This window comes from Rhinopithecus roxellana, chromosome 20 (genome assembly GCF_007565055.1).
Source record: "Rhinopithecus roxellana isolate Shanxi Qingling chromosome 20, ASM756505v1, whole genome shotgun sequence".
In the NCBI taxonomy this organism is placed as follows: domain Eukaryota; kingdom Metazoa; phylum Chordata; class Mammalia; order Primates; family Cercopithecidae; genus Rhinopithecus; species Rhinopithecus roxellana.
This window is the reverse complement of record NC_044568.1, coordinates 18,189,074-18,208,647: the sequence shown is the minus strand read 5'-3', so window position 1 is coordinate 18,208,647 and position 19,574 is coordinate 18,189,074. Positions and strand designations below refer to the sequence as shown.

General features: G+C 60.6%; 1 protein-coding gene across 4 annotated transcripts in view; it reads left to right on the top strand.

Moving 5' to 3' along the window:
- CBFA2T3 (CBFA2/RUNX1 partner transcriptional co-repressor 3) overlaps positions 1-19,574 on the top strand; it is a 102,059-nt gene that overhangs the window by 60,070 nt on the left and 22,415 nt on the right. For 2 of the 4 annotated variants that reach the window (XM_030924916.1, XM_030924918.1), the window contains exons 2-3: positions 15,787-15,939; positions 19,222-19,296. In XM_030924916.1, the coding sequence (XP_030780776.1) occupies positions 15,787-15,939; positions 19,222-19,296 (228 nt within the window). The remainder of the gene's footprint in view (positions 1-15,786; positions 15,940-19,221; positions 19,297-19,574) is intronic. The other 2 variants (XM_030924917.1, XM_030924919.1) reach the window with 1 other exon arrangement.

Here is a 19,574-nt window from a genome sequence, read left to right as displayed (position 1 = left end):
CCAAGGGCCACCCTTGTTTCCTCCAGAAAAGTTCTATCTGCAGATCAGGCCACCTCTCAGGCAGGGATGTTCTGAAGCCATCCCTGAGGTGACACGGCCCTTACTAGGCAACATGCACACACGAACACCCACCCCACGAATACGCACAGGAATACACACGTACACATACACCCACACGTACATGAGTGCACACGGACACACCCATGCACACGCATGAATACACACGCGCACATACACCCACATGTACACATGAGTGCACACACAGGGACACACACCCATGCACGTGCATGAATACACACGCATACACCCACATGTATACGTGAGTGCACACATACACACGGACACATTCATGCACACATGAATACACACACGCATGAATACAAACGCATACACCCACATGTACACGTGAGTGCACACGCATACTCACGGACACACCCATGCACATACATGAATGCCCACACGCATTAATACACATGCACACATACACCTACATGTACACATGACTGCACACATGGATACACACCCATGCATACGAATACACACGCACACATACACCCACATGTACACGTGAGTGTACACACACACACGGATACATAGTCATGCACACACATGAATACACACCCATGCACCCACGTACACACATGCATGAATATACACACATACATATACCCACATATACACGTGAATGCACACATACACACGGATACACACTCATGCACATACATGAATACACACCCATGCACCACGTACACACATGCATGCACACTCACATGCACACACGCCTGATGGATAGAGGGCACCGTGACACTCCTGAGAGGGGAAGGTGGCAGGGAGTGGCCCAGGGAGGGCGAGGTTCTGACCCAGCTGACTAGCCACACAGACCACCAGGGCCCCCACCCACCCTGTGTCCAACCCACGTGTCTGTTCATTCTCTGCGCTTCCCCCTCAGTGCCCCCACCTCCACGCTACCCCCTCCATGTCCCCCTCTCCACGCTGCCTACAGGGCTCCTGAAGGAGCTGTCCGTCCTCTGAGTTGAGGTCAGACTGGAGAACTCCTCAGATAGGCAGACCCAGGGCAGGAGGCCACCACCCACCAGTTCCCCCAACCCTATCTTCTCCCCACCCCACACCCATGCCTCCTCCTGACAGCACCCCCAGCACACGAATCCTCATGCGGAAGCTTGCTTGTCTGCAGGTCGGCTGCCTCCCTTGGTGGCTTGTGGGCACGGGGACAAGAGAAGGGATCGGCCACCCCCAGGACTCCCAGGGTACCAGCGCCGGTGCTGGGTGAGGACACCGCCCCTTCCTCCCTCCGCCCCTTCCCCGGGCTGGCAGCCACACCCCCACCCCCACCCCATCCCTGCAGCGGGCGGCCCAGATGGCGGGGCCACCTCCCCCAGGGCGCTCAGGGAGTTGCTGTTGGCAGCGCAGCTCCAGCAGCTGGGCGAGGAATGTGTTTCCTTTGTGTGCGGCCACGGGGTGAGCAGTCCCCGGACATCTGGGTCCCATTTGCGGCCCTTTGGGGAGCAGGGAAGATTTTTCACTCCAGTCTCTGAGCTCACCACTCTCCCCGAGCCTCTCCAGGCTTTGTTTGACACCCAGGCTGCTGTAGAAGACCAGGCCCTGGGCGCTGTCCACAGGGTGCAGGGCAGAGGGTTGGGGCACCTTTGATGGCAACTTTGATGGCCAAGGGCTCTGAGGTTAAGCCAGAGGCCAGGCCCAGAGTCACCCCGGTCGCTTTAAAAACACGTCAAGAGGCCGGGGGCGCAGTGGCTCACGCCTGTAATCCCAGCACTTTGGGAGGCCCAGGCGGGTGGATCACGAGGTCAGGAGATCGAGACCATCCTGGCTAACACGGTGAAACCCCGTCTCTACTCAAAATACAAAAAAATTAGCCGGGCGTGGTGGCAACGCCTGTAGTCGCAGCTACTCAGGAGGCTGAGGCAGGAAAATGGCGGGAACCCAGAAGGCGGAGCTTGCACTCCGTCTCAAATAAAAAAAAGAAAAGGCTCTAATTTCCCTAATACATAAGCTTTAACAAAAGAAAAGGTTGAACTCAACAAAAATGTGAACAAAGGACACAAAAATAATTCATAGAAAAAATATGAAGCCAGGTGCATTGGTTCATGCCTGTAATCCCAGTACTTTGGGAGGACGAGACGGGCGGATCACGAGGTCAGGAGATCGAGACCATCCTGGCTAACACGGTGAAACCCCGTCTCTACTAAAAAATACAAAAAAACTAGCCGGGCGTGGTGGTGGGCGCCTGTAGTCCCAGCTACTCGGGAGGCTGAGGCAGGAGAATGGCGTGAACCTGGGAGGAGGAACTTGCAGTGAGCCGAGATTGCACCACTGCACTCCAGCCTGGGAGACAGAGCGAGACTCCGTCTCAAAAAAAAAAAAACAAAACAAAACAAAAAAAAAAAACACGGCAAGAGTGAGACGGCTGCTGCGACAGTGTCCTGCCCAGCAACCACGATCACATTTTTGGTCTAGGCGTCTTTCTATGCATGTGTTTATTTCCAAAATAGAACCTCATGCTTTGTTGCTTTGTTGATTTTCACTTGTTGATACGCACCCATGCACATATGCACCCACGTACACACCCATGCACCCACGTACACACGTGCATGCACACTCATACGCACACACACATCTGATGGATAGAGGGCACCGCAACGCCCGTGAGAGGGGAAGGTGGCAGGGAGTGGCCCAGGGAGGGCGAGCTCCGGACCGAGCTGACCACCCACACAGCCCACCAGGGCTCCCGCCACCCTGTGTCCAGCCCACAGGGAATGTCCACAGAGAGCATCCCGTGACATCATTTTTGCAAGTGAATGCATCCTTGTGGCACAGCACACAGAAGCGTGCGGCCTGACAGGCGCCACAAAACATTGCACACACGGCCACGGGCCTGACCCACAGGCCCTGCCCCCAAGGCCCCCAATCCCCCTCTGGTCACTCCGCTGCCAGGGGGGCCACCATCCTGAACTCTAACATCACAGAGTGTTGCTGCCTGATTTTTAATTTTCCAGAAATGGATTCTTGCAGCGCGTGCTCTGCAGGGCCTGGCCACCGTGTCTGTGAGACCGTGCGTGGTGTTGTGCGCCTGTGAGACCGTGCGTGAGACCGTGCGCGGTGTGGTACGCCTGAGACCGTGCGTGAGACCGTGCGCGGCGTCGTGCGCCCGTGAGGTCGTGCGTGGCGTCATGCACCTGTGAGACCATGCGTGAGACCGTGCGCAGTGTCGTGCACCTGTGAGACTGTGCGCGGTGTGGTACGCCTGAGAACGTGCCTGAGGCCGTGCGCAGTGTGGTACGCCTGAGACCGTGCGTGGCGTTGTGCGCCTGTGAGGCTGTGCGCAGTGTTATACTTGTGGGCCTGTCCGTTTTTTTTGTTGTATTGTATTCCCCGGTGTGGCCGTGCGGCAGCCTCCTGTCCCTCCACCTCGGTGCACCCTTGCCGAGGAAGCGGCCGGTGCAGCCCTGGCTCATTGCTCTGGAGGCACGCGTGTTTGTGGGCCGGCCCTTCTGTAGGTTCTGGGCCCAGGAGTGAGTGGGCTGTTCTGGCAGCTGTGACTGTTCCCGTCAGCGGATACCAACAGCTTTCCAAAATGAAGGTGGCCATGGTGTGATTTTCAGGTTCCTTAGATTTGCATTGAGTTGATAATTCATCCACCCGGCTGTCTCTGAGGAGTCCTCGTGTTTATTCCATTTGTCGTTCTCATAAGCGATGCTGTGATGAACATCCCTGTAGAACACCGTGTGTGCACATTTCCTGAGAATGCATTCCTGAGGGTGGAATTGCTGGTCCCAGTTGACCCCACCACGGAGGAATGAGGTGTGGAGTAGCGGACGGCAAGCGCAGCATTGGCGTCTGAGGCCTGGTTTGGCTAGAGATGAGATGGGTCACTTCCCTTCTCCAGTTTCCCAGCATCGCTGTCACCATCTGTGGAATTTGAGTGTTGGTCTCTCAGGTCCCTTGCAGCTCTGATGTGTTGAGATTGTAAGTACCAAAGTGTATCAGTCAGCTATCGCCATGTAACAAGCTACCCTCAAACAGTGGCTCAAAGCAACCACCATTGTTTGGCTCACAGTTCTTTAGGTTGGCAGTTTTGGCAAGCTCAGTGGGGTGGTGCTTCTCGGCGTGGCTGGGTTTGCTGTTGGCTGCTCTGTGGTCAGCCATGGGTCAGTCCAGCTCCACCAAGTAGCTGGGCCAACCCTGTCCTGCGTGTGTCTCATCCTGAATGTGTTCACGTGGGGGCTCCACAGAGGGCTAGTGGGGCTGCCCGCCGCTGACATCCAGGCTCAGGGTATCTGACATCCCTTGTACCACATCCTGTCCCCAGCCAAAGTAAGTCCCCCAGCCAGCCCAGATCCAGGGGGCAGGGAAGTGGACCCTGCCTCCCCGCAGGAAGAGCTGCAGTCACATGGAAAGGACAGGGGTTTGGCAGGGTGGGAAACCGAGGCCGTTAGCAGGAAACGCGCCTTGCAGGAGAGGGCCCTGAATAGCCATGACCGGCATTCCCTGAGCTCCTGCTGCAGAACAGACTCAAGTAGCTCCTTAGTCCTCAGACACACCCCCGCGAGGGGTGTTCCCCCGACTTAATGGATGAGGGGAGCTGCCTGCTGGGCTCACACGGCCGAGGGGGCAGGCCTCAATTCAAGCGCAGCCCAGGTTCTGTCCTGCAGCAGCGAGCCACCCTGTTGAACCTGCAGAGGACAGGGCCGCCAGGGGAGGCACATGGGGGCTTTGTCCTTATGGGCCAGTCAGCAAACCTTTACAGGGCCCTGCCATGTGCCAGGTGCTGTTCAGGGCCCTGCCCTGGGGGAGACGGGTGTAAACACAAGGACCAACCCAGACGGAGGCTTCAGACACTGACGAGTGGCTGGAGCAGAAAAATGGGTGATGTGGCAGAGAGTGGGGGGGGGGGTGATGTGGCAGAGAGTGCGGTGGCGGGGTGTGGGGGCGGTCAGGGAAGGCTTCTCTGAGGAGGGACATTTGCGCCAAGACCTGAATGATGAGGAGATGGCTATGCAGAGATCGGGGAAGAATTCCAGCCAGAGCCAAGGCCCTGAGGCCGGCGGGAGGGGCGGAAGCGCAGATGGCATGGCTGGCCAAGACTGGCGGAAAGACTCCCAGCCCACCTGTCCCCTTCTGGCCCCAGGACACCCAGCACACTTTGTCCTACCTTCTGCATTTCTTTGGCGAACCCTGGGTTCACTTGCAGGGTGCAGCTATCCAGAGAGGCTCCTTGGTCCTCAAAAACCCATGAGGGAGGCTTTCTTCTCTCCTTGGGAAAGGAAGAGGCAAGGCCAGGTCCACCTGGAGCCACATAGTGGGTGCAGAAGGCGCGGGGAGGCCCAGTCTGCAGGCAGAGGCCGGCCTGTGCACTCCCTTTCAACGGAGAGCCTGGGCTGGGGTGCGGAGGGGAGTTTCAGTGAGATTTTTGTCTGATACGGTTTAGCAACACATCTGTGACAGAAGGGACCTCTGCACCCAGGCCGGCCGTTCATGGTGGTGATGGCAGCTGGCAGTCAGTCCGGGTGCTGCAAGCCAACTCTGGGCAACAAAGCTTCCCCCACATGGCTGTGAGGGGGGAGGGGGTCTTCACTGTGCCCCAGAGGCTCTCCGGTTGGTCCCCTTCCCCAATGCTGATGCTCACTGTCAACAAGGCCAGCTCTGGGCACAGTACCAAAAACAAGCCCCACCTGTGCCAGCTCCACACGGCCGTTGTGGCTGGACAGACGGCCTGAAGCATGACAGCTGGGTGGCTGGGGCCGGCAGGCACTCTGTTCTAGACACTTTTCATGAGCTGATGCACTTCGTCCCTCCGTGATTCTGCGGGGTGAATTCCATCCCTATTCCCATTTTACAGATGAGAAAACGGAGGCCAGATAAGGAGACGGAAAAGCCAGCTCCGTTCCTGCAGGGAGAAGGCATCTGAAGTTCCCTTTCCCTCCCTGCCCCATCCTTCAGATCACGATAAATGACGTCCGCATGGCAGGGCCACAGAGAGCTTTTGAGTTCGCGAAAGCCTTTTGGTCACTGTCTCAAATCACTCCACCCAAAGACGCAGCCCGTCTTACCCGAGGGGAGCCAGAGACACACGTTTGGGGATGGCCCCGACCCTGAGTTCACACAGTCGGTTCACACAGCGGCACGGGAGGCCAACTGGATTTCCTGCCGCCCGGCCCGCTCTGTTGCCATGGCAACCCTGTGACCTCCGTGGCCATCACCCACAGGCCCCGGGGTCAGGGTCCCCTGTTCCTGTCTGCCGCGGGAAGGGCAGCAGGGGTGAGTTAGGGGGCCAGAGGGAGGGTCCACCCTGGGTCAGGCCCACGAGGACCCAGAAAGGCCTGGGAGAGAAATGGGACTTGGCCCCTTGTCCCTGCGGGGGCGGGAGGGTCCACCTAGACCGATGGCAGAGAAAACGCTGCTTCCCTGTGTTTATATGGCTGCTTATTCACCAGACAGGAAGGCCGGATACAAGCCAGATGTGGAGGCAGCCACAGGGCAGCGCCTGAGGCTCTCGGACCGCCTCTGCCCACCCCAGATCCCCATACTCGGCACAGCCCTAGAGGCCGGGGGCAGGGGGCGGGGGGCAGGGGAGGGAGCCGCCTCCTGGTCACCTGGATACAGGGTGGGGGGTGGATGGGGGGCACCCGCTGTCCTGGGGCCTGCCCACAAGGAGCCCCACGTCCCTTCACTTTGTCTCTGTCTTGGCCTGGGAGCCCCGTGTCTGATGCTGGTCAAAGACCTTCTCAGGGCCCTTCCCAGGGTCAGCACCAGGTTCTCCTCTGTTTCACATGCCCCTCGGGGGGACACAGAGACCCCGCGGCAAGGGCTGCCCTGCACTGCTCACGCCATCCACAGCTCACCCCACAGCTGTTCCTGAGGTGGGAGGGCATTGCCCGTCCCCAGGCCTTCGGATAACGGCGGCTCCGGAGGACACTGAGGCTGGGACTGTCCAGTCCTCAGTGGGCTGTGCCTTTCTGGGTTTTCTCCGTCACCACGCAGCAAGTGTTTGCAGAGTGCCTGCAGTGTGACACTGTTGTAGGTTGTGACCAATGCAGAGGAAACCCTGCCCTCCTGGAGTTCACTGGGAGCATCCACAAGAGAAAAAAAGCAGGACAGGCAGGTGGGCTCACCGGAAGAGCTATAGGGAGAGATGGTGACAGGAGGGGAGCCAGGGCAAGGACTGCGTGGGCTGCAGCATCACCGGGAAGCAGGCAGCCTGGGGCAAAGGCGTGAGGATAAGAGGCAGACTTGCGGGGACCTGGGGGAAGTGCATTCCCTGCAGAGACACCTCCACGCAAAGGCCCTGGGGCAGGTGCAGCGAGTGTCCCAGGCCCAGCACAGGCGGGCGCGGGGGTAGTGCGGGTGGTGAGGCCAGGGGGGACAGCTGGTGAGGCCGGAGGGGACAGCCAGGCACCAAGCGAGGAACAGCCGGGCCACTCTGGCACTGGCCAAGGGGCCAGGGAGCCACCATGTACTGCTCTTGGGAAATGTGTGGTGGAGGGTGGCTCGCCCCTCTGGCTCTCCAGAAAGCCAAGTGTACGGGTTTACCTTGGCCTGGGCTCACTGCACTGGATGGCTGCCCGGCCAAGTAGAGGCTGGAATTCAGAGGCTGGGGCTCCATTCCTGGCCCTGCCTCTCACTAGCTGCATGGCCGTGGCCAGTGACCTCAGGTGACCTCACCTCTCGGGGGCAGCGTGGATGCGGGGTCGTCCATCTCCAGGACCGTGAGGAGGTGGGAGGGCGGCCGTGGATGGATGACTCTCGGGGTCTCCTCTTTGCACATCTGTGCTTTTCCCAGAGGAAGCCGTGGGACTCGTGATTCTGAAGGAAAATAAGCAGCTGTTTAAAGCAGTGGCGTCCTCGGGTCGCCCAGGATGCCGTGGCGTCCTCTGTCCCAGCCACCATCAGGGTTGCCCGGGATTTGCCAGTGACTGTCGCGCGTGCATATTCATGTCACCCGTCACCCCCATTGCGCAGATGTGGACAGGGCTGCCACCCAGGTTGCAGCGCCCGGAGCGTGAGCTCAGTCCCTTAATTCTGCACTGTTTTGGAGTGGCCAACTGAGGCACAGCACTGTTCTGGGAACAGGGCCCATCCTGGACCTGTCCTGAGCGCCTCCAATCCCTCCCTGCACCACAGCACCAGGAAAGGCTTTGTAAGAGGCCTTGCTGGGCCTCTGAGGCTGGACTTCGGGGCGTCCTGGGATGAGGGGTCGGCTGGGCTAACAGGAGAGGCCTGGAGCGCCCGGGTTGGTTGCAGGCCATGCCCTCCTCCTCCCCTGCCTGCCTGTGGTCAGCTCCAGCAAGGGCAGAACTGGTGCCCGCCCTACTCCCCGGAGCATGTCCCAAACCCACGGAGAGGATGGGCTCTAGAGCCAGGCACCCTGGGCCCGTGCCTCAGTTTCCCCACGTGACAGCCTCTAGACCTTCGGGGGCACGAAATGAGGTGATCTGCACAAAATGCTCAGGTCAAGCCTGGCACGCAGTAGGACGTAATCGCCGTGGCTGTGTCACCTGTGCAAAGGCCTCAAGGCAGGTCACCTGCCTTACCCGCCCAGGGTCCTACGCCCCAAGGCTTTTGTGAGGGTCAAAGGACATTACAGCAGAAGCAGGGCCTGTTACTCCAGAGCTGACGAAGGTGCAAGGCGGGGAAGGCTGGGAAGACGAGTTCTTGCACTGGTGGCCACGGGTCCTCCTCCCATGGAGGGTTCTGGAACCCCTGGACTGGGATCCCTGGGCTGTGGCTGTTTCCCAGCTGGGCAGGGCAGGCTGGGTGCCCCAGGCAGACAGTGGAAGTGATGGATGAGTGGCTGGCCGCGGCACATTCCAGGCTGTTTCCCACCCGCTCCGCCCAACCTGAAAAGCGGCTTCCTCTCCCGGCCCGTTAGTGACATTTCGCTGGGAACTGGATGCGCCGTCTGGGAAGACACGGCCTCTCCCATGGGCCCTGGGGAGCGGCCTCCAGGGTCTGGGAATTTTCTTTTTTCCTTTTTTTGAAACAGAGTCTTGCTCTGTTGTCCAGGCTAGAGTGCAGTGGCACAAATTCAGCTCATGGCAACCTCTGCCTCCCAGGCGAAAGCAACTCTCGGGCCTCAGTCTCCTCTGAGTAGCTGGGATTATAGGCACGCACCACCACGTTCGGCTAAGGTTTGTATTTTTAGTAGATGAGGTTTCTCTATGTTGGCCAGGCTGATCCCGAACTCCTGACCTCAAGTGGTCCGCCCACCTCGGCCTCCCAGTGCCGGGATGACAGGCGTGAGTCACCCCGTCCAGCAGGTCTGGGAATTTTCTCGATGAGTGGGAGCTTGGGAGGCAGATGAGGCTGCAGCCAGGGCTGGGGGAGGAGCCGGCACCCTCTCCCCGTCTTCTTTCTTTAGACATCTTTGACCAGCTCCTGCATGCCCAGACCCTTTGGGGAAACCACACAGAGGGAAACCCAACATCAGGGCAGACTCAGGCGTGCCCAGAGAGGGGTGCATTGCACCCGGAGCCAGTGCCTGAGCCATCGAGGGTGGGAAGGACAGGCAAAGCCCCTGCCCTGGGGTGGGGGGGACAGACAACTAGAAGATGCCACTATCAGCCATGGGCAGGGAGAGTGAGAAGGACACTTGGCAGAGGCCCAAGCCACAGAGGGAGGCCAGGAGGGCAGGTGCCCTCTGTGGCCAGTGGGGAAGGGGCAGCTGGGCCAGGTCACCTGGATCCACACCTGGCTCTGCCCCTCCTCAGCCTCTCTGTGCCTCTGTTTCCCCACTCGTAAGATGGAGAAGCGCAGGCTCTCCCTCAGGGCCGCAGAAGAATCCGTGAGGACAGGGTTGGTGCTCTGTGTGCGATCCTTCCCCTCTGGGCGTCAGAGCCCTTCTCATCAGACTCTGCACCTGCTGCCCACCTGCCTCTGAGCCAGCACCATAGGGAAGGCGCTGGGACCCAGATTGACCCCACCAGCCCCAGCAAGAGGACCTCAGTGCTGTTCTGAGCCAGGGAGGGATTAGGACACTTGTGTAGGCCCCGGGAGGACAGCCAGGGTGGGGACAGCAGGTGCCCCGAAGACCCCCTTGTGCTGGGCGGCCAGGCCTCGGGACCCCTCCCCAAATTCCATGCTTTCTTCTGCACACGCAGCGCTGGGCCTCAGGGCCTGTTTGAAAATACGTGGTGGTGTCACTGGGGACCGGGGTCCCCTTGCAGCTGATGTAGGGTTCGGGGATGCCAGAGGCCTTGTTTCTGTTTCATGGGCACTTTGAGCTCTGGAAAGAAAACTCCTTGGAGTTTGAAAGACGGTCCTTAGGCTCACGCCTCAGAGCCGGCCACCCCAGGCGCCACCCCAGATTCTGTATGGCGACAGGCCACCCACCCCAGCCTCAAGTACGAGTCAGTGTCCCTTTGGCCCATGTGACACCCCCAGGGCTGCACGTCCCAGCGTGGGGCTGGGTGCCCGAGCTGCCCCACGAGGCTGAGTCAGGGTCCAGGCTGGCTGGCATTGGGACCATTTCATCTCCTGATGGCTGCCATGTGCAGTCAATGGGGGCTCCAGGCACAGGCCCTGGTGCTTCTGGGCTCTGAGACCCAGAACAAGTCACTCGCCCTCTCTGGGCCTCAGTTTCCCCGTCTAGAAAGTGGGTGTAGTGACGGGGCCCGCCTCATGGGGCAGCAGGTAGACGATGCTGAGAACAGACCTAGGGTGCCAGGTTCCTCCGTGATGTTAGCCTTCCCTGCCACTTCTGTATTCTGCCTTGAGATACAAACCCCTTCAGACAGCGATGGCCCCTTTCCTGGTGCTGCTGAGCCCCCGCGGTTGCCTGAGGGCCGTTGCACCAGGACACTGGGGTCTACTGTGAAGCACAAGGGGCTCTGTGTCGTCTTATTTTTCCAAGTGGTTTGATGACTTCATTCACCTCTGTGTGTCTGGACGGGGCCTTCTTGCGGATGGAGCGGGGAGCAGGGCCAGCAAGTGGTCTTGTGTCAAGGGGATGCGGCTGGGCCTGTTCCTGTGTGGTTCGCAGCCACGGGCTGGTGGCCCACGGGGCCTCCGAGCCTCGAAGTGGGTCTGTAGAAATGGCCCTTGGCCGAGGTGCAGGGCCTCAAAGGGGAATGAGGTGGGAAGCCAGGCACCCAGGAAGGATGAGGCTGCCCCTGTCTAGCGATGCCTTAGCCTGGAGAGGAGCCTGCAGTTGGCCTTGGTGGAGCTGTGGGCCAGTGGGAGGCTCCAGAGACTCCCCACACTGCTTGCGAGTGCAGGGATGGAGGAGGATGATAATTAATAGCTACCATTTCGAGCGATCGCAGAGTGCTGGACACCCCTGCTGCGCACAGCTTCATCTCCATCTCCTTTGAAGAGGCAAGGAAATGGGCAGAGAGGCTGTGGCTTATCCGAGGAAGCCAGGCCGGCAGGACTCAGCCTCCCTCTGTGACTGTGGGGTGGACCCACTGTGCCTTCCTGCCCCCCTGCCCAGCCAGCACCAAGGAGATGGGCATCCAGAGCAGCCATGGGTCCCCTGCCCTGAGCAGCCAGCCCCTGATGTCTGCAGAAAGTGCCTGTCCTGTGACCGGACAGCCCAGCCGCTCCCACCTGCTGCAGACCTGCTCTCAGCCCCACCTGCCCTCAGCCCCGCCCCGCTCAGCCCTACCTCCCCTCAGGCCTACCTCCCCTCAGCCCCGCCCCCCTCAGCTCCGCCCCTGAGCATGGCGCTCCACTCACCCCACTTCCCTCTCTGCTCCACTCCAGCCCCTAAGCAGGGGGACCCCAAAGAGGCATTTCCCCTGGGGGACTTCCTTTGGAGGCTACCCTGGGCGAGCTGCATCCTGGGTGACCCATTCAAGCACAGAGACCCTGCAAACAGGTCGAACAAGAGGCAGGACCGCCCAGAGTGGGGTGACATCCTGGGGACTGAACCGGGAAGGGTGAAAGAGCTTCGCGGGGGGCGGGGCAGCCTCTCCTGGGGAAGTGAGGTTGAAGCTGAATCCCAGAGGGAACGAGGGGCGGTCGGGGATCATGCATGGCCCTGAGCTGGGCACGGGGGTGGGGCAAGCAGGGAGATGAGTGTCATGGAGCGGGTGTGGGTTGGTGAAGCCCCATGTACAGCGGAAGCTGCTGAAGGGTATTAAGCAGGAGAGAGACGATGTGCCCCCCAGAGATGGCCCCGGCTGCTGCTGTGCAGACCTCCCGACTCCCTGCTGCCTGCATCCCCACTCCCCTCCTACCCAGGTCCCTCATGCACGCCACCCCCTTTCACTCCCAGGTCCCTCCACAGGTCCTGGCCAACTCCCAGGCTGTTCTCTTGGCCACAAATGCTGTTCCCCTACCTCTCCTCACTCATCTCTCATCTTCTCTGAGGGTCCTTGTCACTTTCTGCTTTCTCAAGTGGAGTCTGCGCCAGGGGCAGCCCCAGGAGCAGGTCCCGGCCACAAGTTGCTCCATGAGCCGTGGCCTGGTTTTCTTGCATGCCAGGCAGGGCATGGGGACCTCCCATTCATCATCCGTCACCTGGCTTCCTCCACATGTACAGAGGAGGAAAGTGTGGCTCAGAGAGGGGAAGAGGCTCTCCCTAGGCCACACGGCCAGGAGCACTCAAACAGGATTCAGCAGATACCTGTGAGGTCCCATCACCTGCACAGCTGCCCCTGCACAACCCGGGGTGGAGCCTGGAGAACGGAGGGGAGGACACCACCAGCTCCCCGGTGTGCTCCTCAGGCACGGGGCCTCCTGCCCCTGCAGCCTCCGTTCAACCTCAGGTCTGAATCCCAGACCTGCTGCCCCTAAAAGGAGGCGAGCATGTTGATGACAAGCAGGAACTTTGGAGTCCTGCAGAGCCCTGGCCCTGTGGGGGCAACACCAGGTCATGGCTCAGATCCCGGCATGCAGCACACTCGCCGTGTGACCTTGGGTAGATGACTTCACCTCTCCAAGCCTGGTCCCTCCTGGTAAAATAGGCTGATGGTAGCATCAGCCGCAGAGGGTCTCCACAAGGGTGAATGACGCATCAGTATCTGTAGAGCACTGAGAAGAGGCTCCCTGCAGTGAGCCGCTATCCAGGTCTCTGAAGTAAAAGGATGGGCCCCTGTTCTGCCCAAAGGAAACCACATGAAGTCCCCGACTGCTCCGGGCGCCAGCAGGGCACTGTCTGTTCTGGCTTCGGGATCCAGAGTGTCACGAGCACGCAGGTGGTGGCCATAAGTCCTTGTTGGATGACGGCTGTAGCAACTCCTTGCGCTGTGGCATGATGGCCCAGAGTCTCCTGGCCGCCCTCTCCACCTTAGGAAATGTGGCACGTCCATCCATTGTGTGAGCGCCCGTCCAGTGCCCGGCGCCAGCTCCTCAGCAGGGCTCTCTGCATCCATTTCTGTTTTATTCGAGTATCGTGGCTCGAATGTAGCCGCTTCCGTGGGAGGGCTTTGGAAAGTCCCAACAGGGCGTCCCCAGTGTCCTGGACCCGTGTCCCCAGAGCCAGCCTGGCGTTTGAAGCTCTCGGCCCCATCCCTGCCTGCTCCCTTCTGGGTGTGCCCAACCCACACTGGCCCAAGGGCAGCCTGGTCTGGATGGGCTGCACCCCACAGGACGCCCCGCCACGTTCACCTTCTTTGGATGTCACCAGGGTCTGGCCACCGGCCCTGCAGGCAGGCGGTGTTGACGGCCCCCACAGCTGCGGCCGCACGTGTGCCCAGCCATCGGCCTCCCGACAGGCGGGTGGCCAGGAGGGGCAGGGCGCCCTGCGGGAGGGAGGCCAGCGGCTGTGCGGAGGGGACAGCAGGTGCCGCGAGGCCTGGGTGGCTGTTTACTGGCTGATTCCTCCCCCACCATTCCCCACAGCAGACAGGGGGCTGCTCTACTTCTGCCTGGAGCACCAGGGGCTGGTTAGAGCCCAGGCACCATGGCTCTGAGATGTTGGGCAGGACCTCAGCACCTCTGAACTTCTCTGCCCCTCTGTGAAAGGGGCAGGCGGCGAGAGGATCAGGCGAGGTTGGCACCGTATTTGGCACGTGATAGCTGCAGAAGTCATTTATCCGTCATCTTCCAGAGGCCGCGTGGCCCTGGCCCCGGCTGGATCTCTCCGTCTGACAGTGGGGCTGGGACCCCGGGAATGGGGAATGGGCAGAAGCAGGGGTAGCGCCCACAGTTCACTAATAAAGCGACAGACACCAGCCCCCAGCTGTGGCCTCACCTGCTTCATGCCCCAGGCCGTGGGCGAGATTCACATGTGTTAGCAGGAGGAGGCTGCAGGGCAGTCCGGGTTTTAGCAGGTAGAGGATGCCCTCCTTGCTGCTGTAAGCCGCTGGGGCCCCCGAAGTCTCAGGTCTTTCTGCCTTGCCTTGGCGTTGGCTGAACTTGACTTAAGATGAATGGGGAGGCCCAGGGGCTTACACCTGCACCCCCTGCAGAAAATGCTGCAGACGGCCGGGCGCGGTGGCTCAAGCCTGTAATCCCAGCACTTTGGGAGGCCGAGACGGGCGGATCACTAGGTCAGGAGATTGAGACCATCCTGGCTAACACAGTGAAACCCCGTCTCTACTAAAAAAAATACAAAAAAAACTAGCTGGGCGTGGTGGCGGGTGCCTGTAGTCCCAGCTACTCGGGAGGCTGAGGCAGGAGAATGGCATAAACCCGGGAGGCGGAGCTTGCAGTGAGCTGAGATCCGGCCACTGCACTCCAGCCTGGGCGACAGAGCGAGACTCCGTCTCAAAAAAAAAAAAAAAAGAAAAAAAAAAGAAAATGCTGCAGGCAGGGTGCTGGCTTGGCCTCCTGGTGTCTCGGGCAGGTCTGTGCTGCAGGCCCTTAGTTAACCTGGAAGCCTTGTCTGCAGGCCCTGCTCTCTGGATGGCGCAAAGGGGCTCAGTGACCACCAGTCCTGCCCACCAGCGCCTTGAGCACTTTCCCACCCTCCCCGCACGCAGCTGGCCCTGGGCAGAGCTTCTCAGACTTCAGGGAGCCTCAGACCATGAGAGAATCTTGTTCAGCTGCAGGTTCTGATTAATCAAGTGTCCTGGCATTACCACCTGCCAGTGGGCAGCACTCAGCGTGCCCAGGCCTCGGCCATCCCGAAATCAACGCTTACTCTGCCTGCTGGTGGCTGCACTCGGCGTGGCCAGGCCTCGGCCATTCTGAAGTCAACGCCGCCTCTGTCTTGGCTGTTCCTATGAATCACCGGGGCAGAAGACGGTGAAAATGGAGGTTTTCCCGCCCTAGATGGCCTGCCTGCCGGGCTCTCCCTGGGCATACACTGCCCCCCTCCTGCCCCCAGCCGAGGGGAGCCTGTTAGCATCGGAAAGTGGAAGAGACTCTTAGAACTATGGCCTCTGGGGCCCGGACCAGCAGCAGCCCCACCTGGGAACATGTTGGAAATGCAGGTTCTGGGTCCCAGCCCGACCTGCTGAATCAGAACCTGGGAGAGGGCTGAGGTCTGTCTGAACACCCGCTGGGGGATGCTCATGGAGGCAGGAGCATGGCACCGCTGCCCCGGGCACTGCCCACTCCTGGTCTGTAGAAGCCTCAAACCTGGAGTGGGGTGTGGCTCTCCCAGGGCCACCACACACCGAGGGCCCCAGCACCAGTGTGGCTGGTCACCTGAGATGAGCTGGCCCAAGCCCATCCTCCGGCCTGGTTCTGCCCCCGAGATCACCTGCAGGTGGGACGTCAGCCACCTGTCAGGGCACCTGTGGCAGGCTGCCCCAGCGCTGGACAGCCACTTGGTGGGGCCTTGGCTGGGAAACTGTGGGGCTGTGGGCGCTGGCCTCTGTACTTAGCCCGCTTCACCCACTCTCTCTCCTTTGGTTGCAGCCCCTGTGGACAGGAAGGCTAAGGCCTCAGCGATGCCGGACTCCCCAGCGGAGGTGAAGACACAGCCCCGGTCCACACCCCCCAGCATGCCGCCCCCACCGCCTGCCGCGTCCCAGGGGGCCACACGCCCCCCCTCCTTCACGCCACACACACGTAAGTAGCCCCCACCTGGCAGCCGAGGGCCAGATGTTTCAGGGGAGCCCCTTGTGTGAAATTCCGAGCTTCCTGCCCAGAGCCGGTGGGCACCTGCTGTGAGCCCTGAGTGTGAGGAGCTCATGTGGCATGGCCCAGAGCCCAAGCTTGGCAGGTTCAAATCCCAGCTTTCCTGCTTCCCACTATGTAGCTCTGGGCCAGGTCCTTGCCCTCTGGGGGCTTCCTCTTCTGCAGTGCGAGTCCTCCCAGGGCTGTGGTGGGGCCAGGTGAGTCCACACAGGCCTCGCACCAGGGCCAGCCGTGGGCCTTGGGTCAAAGCCGGCCGCTGTGCCTCAGGCTTCCTGCCTCATCTGGCAGGCCCAGGGATGCTCATCCAGAGGGAATGTGGAGCTCGGACGGGGTCCGGGCCTTCCCCAGGGTCACACAGCAGGTCACCTGTGGACAGGCCCCTGGAGGGACTGCAGGAGTGGCTCTGGCCTTGGAGGGGCTCAGATCCCAGGAGCTCGGCAGCCCGGCTGAGCACGGGGGCCAGGGTGGGGGCCTCAGCACAGGAGGCCAGAAGGGCGGGACCTCGAGAAGCTCTCAGGCCTAATCTTGCTGGCCCTGGGCAAGGGGTTGGCCATGCTTGGCGCACAGAGCCGCTGAGGGTGGGCCCTGGGGGGCTGTGGGGCAGGGAGCAGCCAGTTCTCATCGCAGTCAACCCTGAGGCTTGGTTTTGAGGACAGAATTGGTGCTCTGTGGCCCAGTTGCTGGGCCGGCGGGGTGGGCAGCGTCCCTGCCCCTCAAGGCCAGGGGCTCAGGAGTGCATCTCAGTGTCTGCAGGGGTGGAGACTCCATGTACCACCTCCACATTCAGAGGCCAGAAAGCTCTGAAACTCAAATGAAGCCCCTCTCTGTGGGAGGAGCCTGAGACTTCTGTCCCGCTGGCCCCGGGTCCTCCACAGGCCAGGAAGAGCTGCTTCCTCCGTCCCTTTATGTCATGACTGTCCACAGAGGACCAGGTGGCTATGGGCCAGGCCTGGCTCCCTCCCTGGCTCTGCCCCTGAGGCTGGGGGCCTGCTCCACCAAGGGCTTTGGCCATCATCTCCCCTGCATCTGGAAAGAGCACTGGCTGTGGGGTCAGGCAGCAGATTTGCGGCCCTGTTTGTGGGATGCTGGCTCCGAGTCAGCCTCCTGACTTGGTTGGGGAATGGGGTGACCCAGCAATGGGGTGCCCCTAGGTGTGCCGCCCAGAGGCAGGTACAGCTGGAAATGTGCCCAGCACTCAGTAGGAGCCAAACAGCCTAACACCTATTCCCTGCACCCATGGGGCCTCTACGTGTCATGGAGCCCGTACTGGGGGCCAGCCCTGCCTCCAACAGTCAGGATGCCACACTCACGATTTTGCAGGTCCTGGAGGATGGCAGGCCCAGCATGCAGGTCCTGGCTCTGCGGAGCTGGCCACAGTTTCCAGTGAGAGGTTGGCTGGGCTTTTTCTCACATGTGCTTGTCACACGGCGATGTGGCTGGGCTGGAATCACCCTTCCCTCTCTTCCGGAAGAGCCCTCCCGTCTGGTATGAACCACGGCCATCTCCTTCCACCAGGCAGCTTGCGACCACACCAAGCCCGCATAGGTAGAGAGGGGAGACCACTGGTGTGTTGAATTTGCAGCGCACCCCAGCCCTGGGGGAGGAAATGCTCAGGACGGACCACAGGAGACCCGGCCATGGGTGCAGTGCCTAAAACGCCCACTCCACAAACCTCAGGCCCCAGTGTCAGGGACAAACGCCGTGGGCTGACCCTGGTTCCCCAGACCCTCAAGGGTGCGTCTCCCCGACCTGCTCCTCCCCGGGCACCAGCAGCCTCTGCTTCGAAGGTGCTGGTCTGGGGACCTGATGCTCCTGGCTGGGGGTGGGGTGGGATCAGCGGAGCCTCAGGCTCTGCTTCCGGCGACCTGGGAACAGTTGTGAGGGCAGCCGGCATGCCTGGGGCTGGGGTCCTTCCTGCCCCCTCCGCTCTCAGCCCACCTTGGTGTCAGGTTTCTGGGGTGAGGTCCCAGCTGGTTTAAGGAGTGTGAAGGTTATGAAAGATAGAAGCAGGTGCTTTTTCTTTCCAAAGCCGACGCTTCAGTCCCACCGGGCTGTCAGGAGCATCCGTCTGAGGCTCTGGCTGCCCCTGAGGTGGCCTCAGATTCATCCCCTAATCCGCGCAATTCCCTGAAAGCCAGGTGGTTGGCCGCACCACCAGCCCCTGGCTGGTGGGTGTCCTTGAGGGGCCAAAGCTTGGCGCAGAGCCCAGCCGGGAGGCTCCTCCCCAGGGACTGACCTCTGAGCCAAGCTGATGGGAGACTGAGCTTGAACGGAGACTTGAGGGCCGAAGTTTTTCTTGCCCACTGACTGCCCTGGGCACAAATTCATCTTGGAGTTGAAGCTGCAGTGCTGCTGTGGGGGCGGGGGTGGAGGGGGGAGGAATATAAGGAGCAGGGACCCAGATCAAACTCCTCTAAAGCTGGCAGGATGCTTAAAGGGCTAAGGCTTTACCCTGCCCTTGATTACCCCCTTGACAGAGAACTCACTACCTGTTTACAGAGCTCCAGCCTGTCTTCCTGTGGCCTTCGCCACTGACTTCAGCTTGGACAAATTCAATCTTTCTTTCTTCATTTATATAGTAGAGATGGGGACTCCCTACATCACCCAGGCTGGTCTTGAACTCCTGGGCTCAAGCTCTCCTCCCACCCCAGCCTCCCAAAGTGCTGGGATTACAGGTGTGAGCCACCGCGCCCAGCCAAATCTTCCTTCCTGTTTGGTGCTTCCTCCTCCAGGGCTGACTCAGGGCTTTATTTGAGACTCCAAGCCAAGTCTCAGATCACTTTTAGGACATGCGGCTTCGGCCCAGGCCCCTGAGGATGGTGCTGATGGGGTCACAGGTGCCTTCTGGGAAGAGGATGTTGAAAACGAGGGGCCCCGCCCTGCTCATAGAGAAGCCTTGGTTCTTGTAGACTCTGGAATGGTCTTGTCAAAAATGTGGCAATGTGGCCCTTCGAATCATCCACTCTCAGAGAAGGAAACTGAGGCCCAGAGAGCGGAGTGGCCTGGCCCCTGGTGGTGACAGAGCCCCATCCAGAAAATCGCTCTGAGAAGCAGGAAGAGGCGGCCCTGGGTGCCCCTGAGGGCGGAGTCTCCTGCTCACGCCCCTACTGAAAATCGCTCTGAGAAGTAGGAAAAGGCGGCTGCGGGCGCCCCTGAGGGCAGTCTCCTGCCCACGCCCCTCCTGACAGCGTGTTCTTCTTATTTTGCTTACAGATCGAGAGGACGGGCCTGCGACGCTGCCCCACGGCCGTTTTCATGGCTGCTTAAAATGGTCTATGGTCTGTCTCTGTAAGTAAAATAACAAAAACCGCAGGCCTTCCCGGAGGTCTTTGCCGCAGCACCCTCCATGGGCCCAGCACTGCTGCCCTGGGGGCGTCAGCACTCCTCCACGGCCTCCACACCCTCAGCATCGGCTCTGTCGTGTGGGTCCTGCCTCCTTAGGGAGAAGAGGGCGCAGGCGGGCAGAGCCGCAGGGTCCCTGCATCCCACAGACCCTCCGCTCCAAGCTGCAGGGCTTCAGGCAGGAGCAGAGCCTCTATGGGCTCTCCTTCCCCAGCAGCAAAACA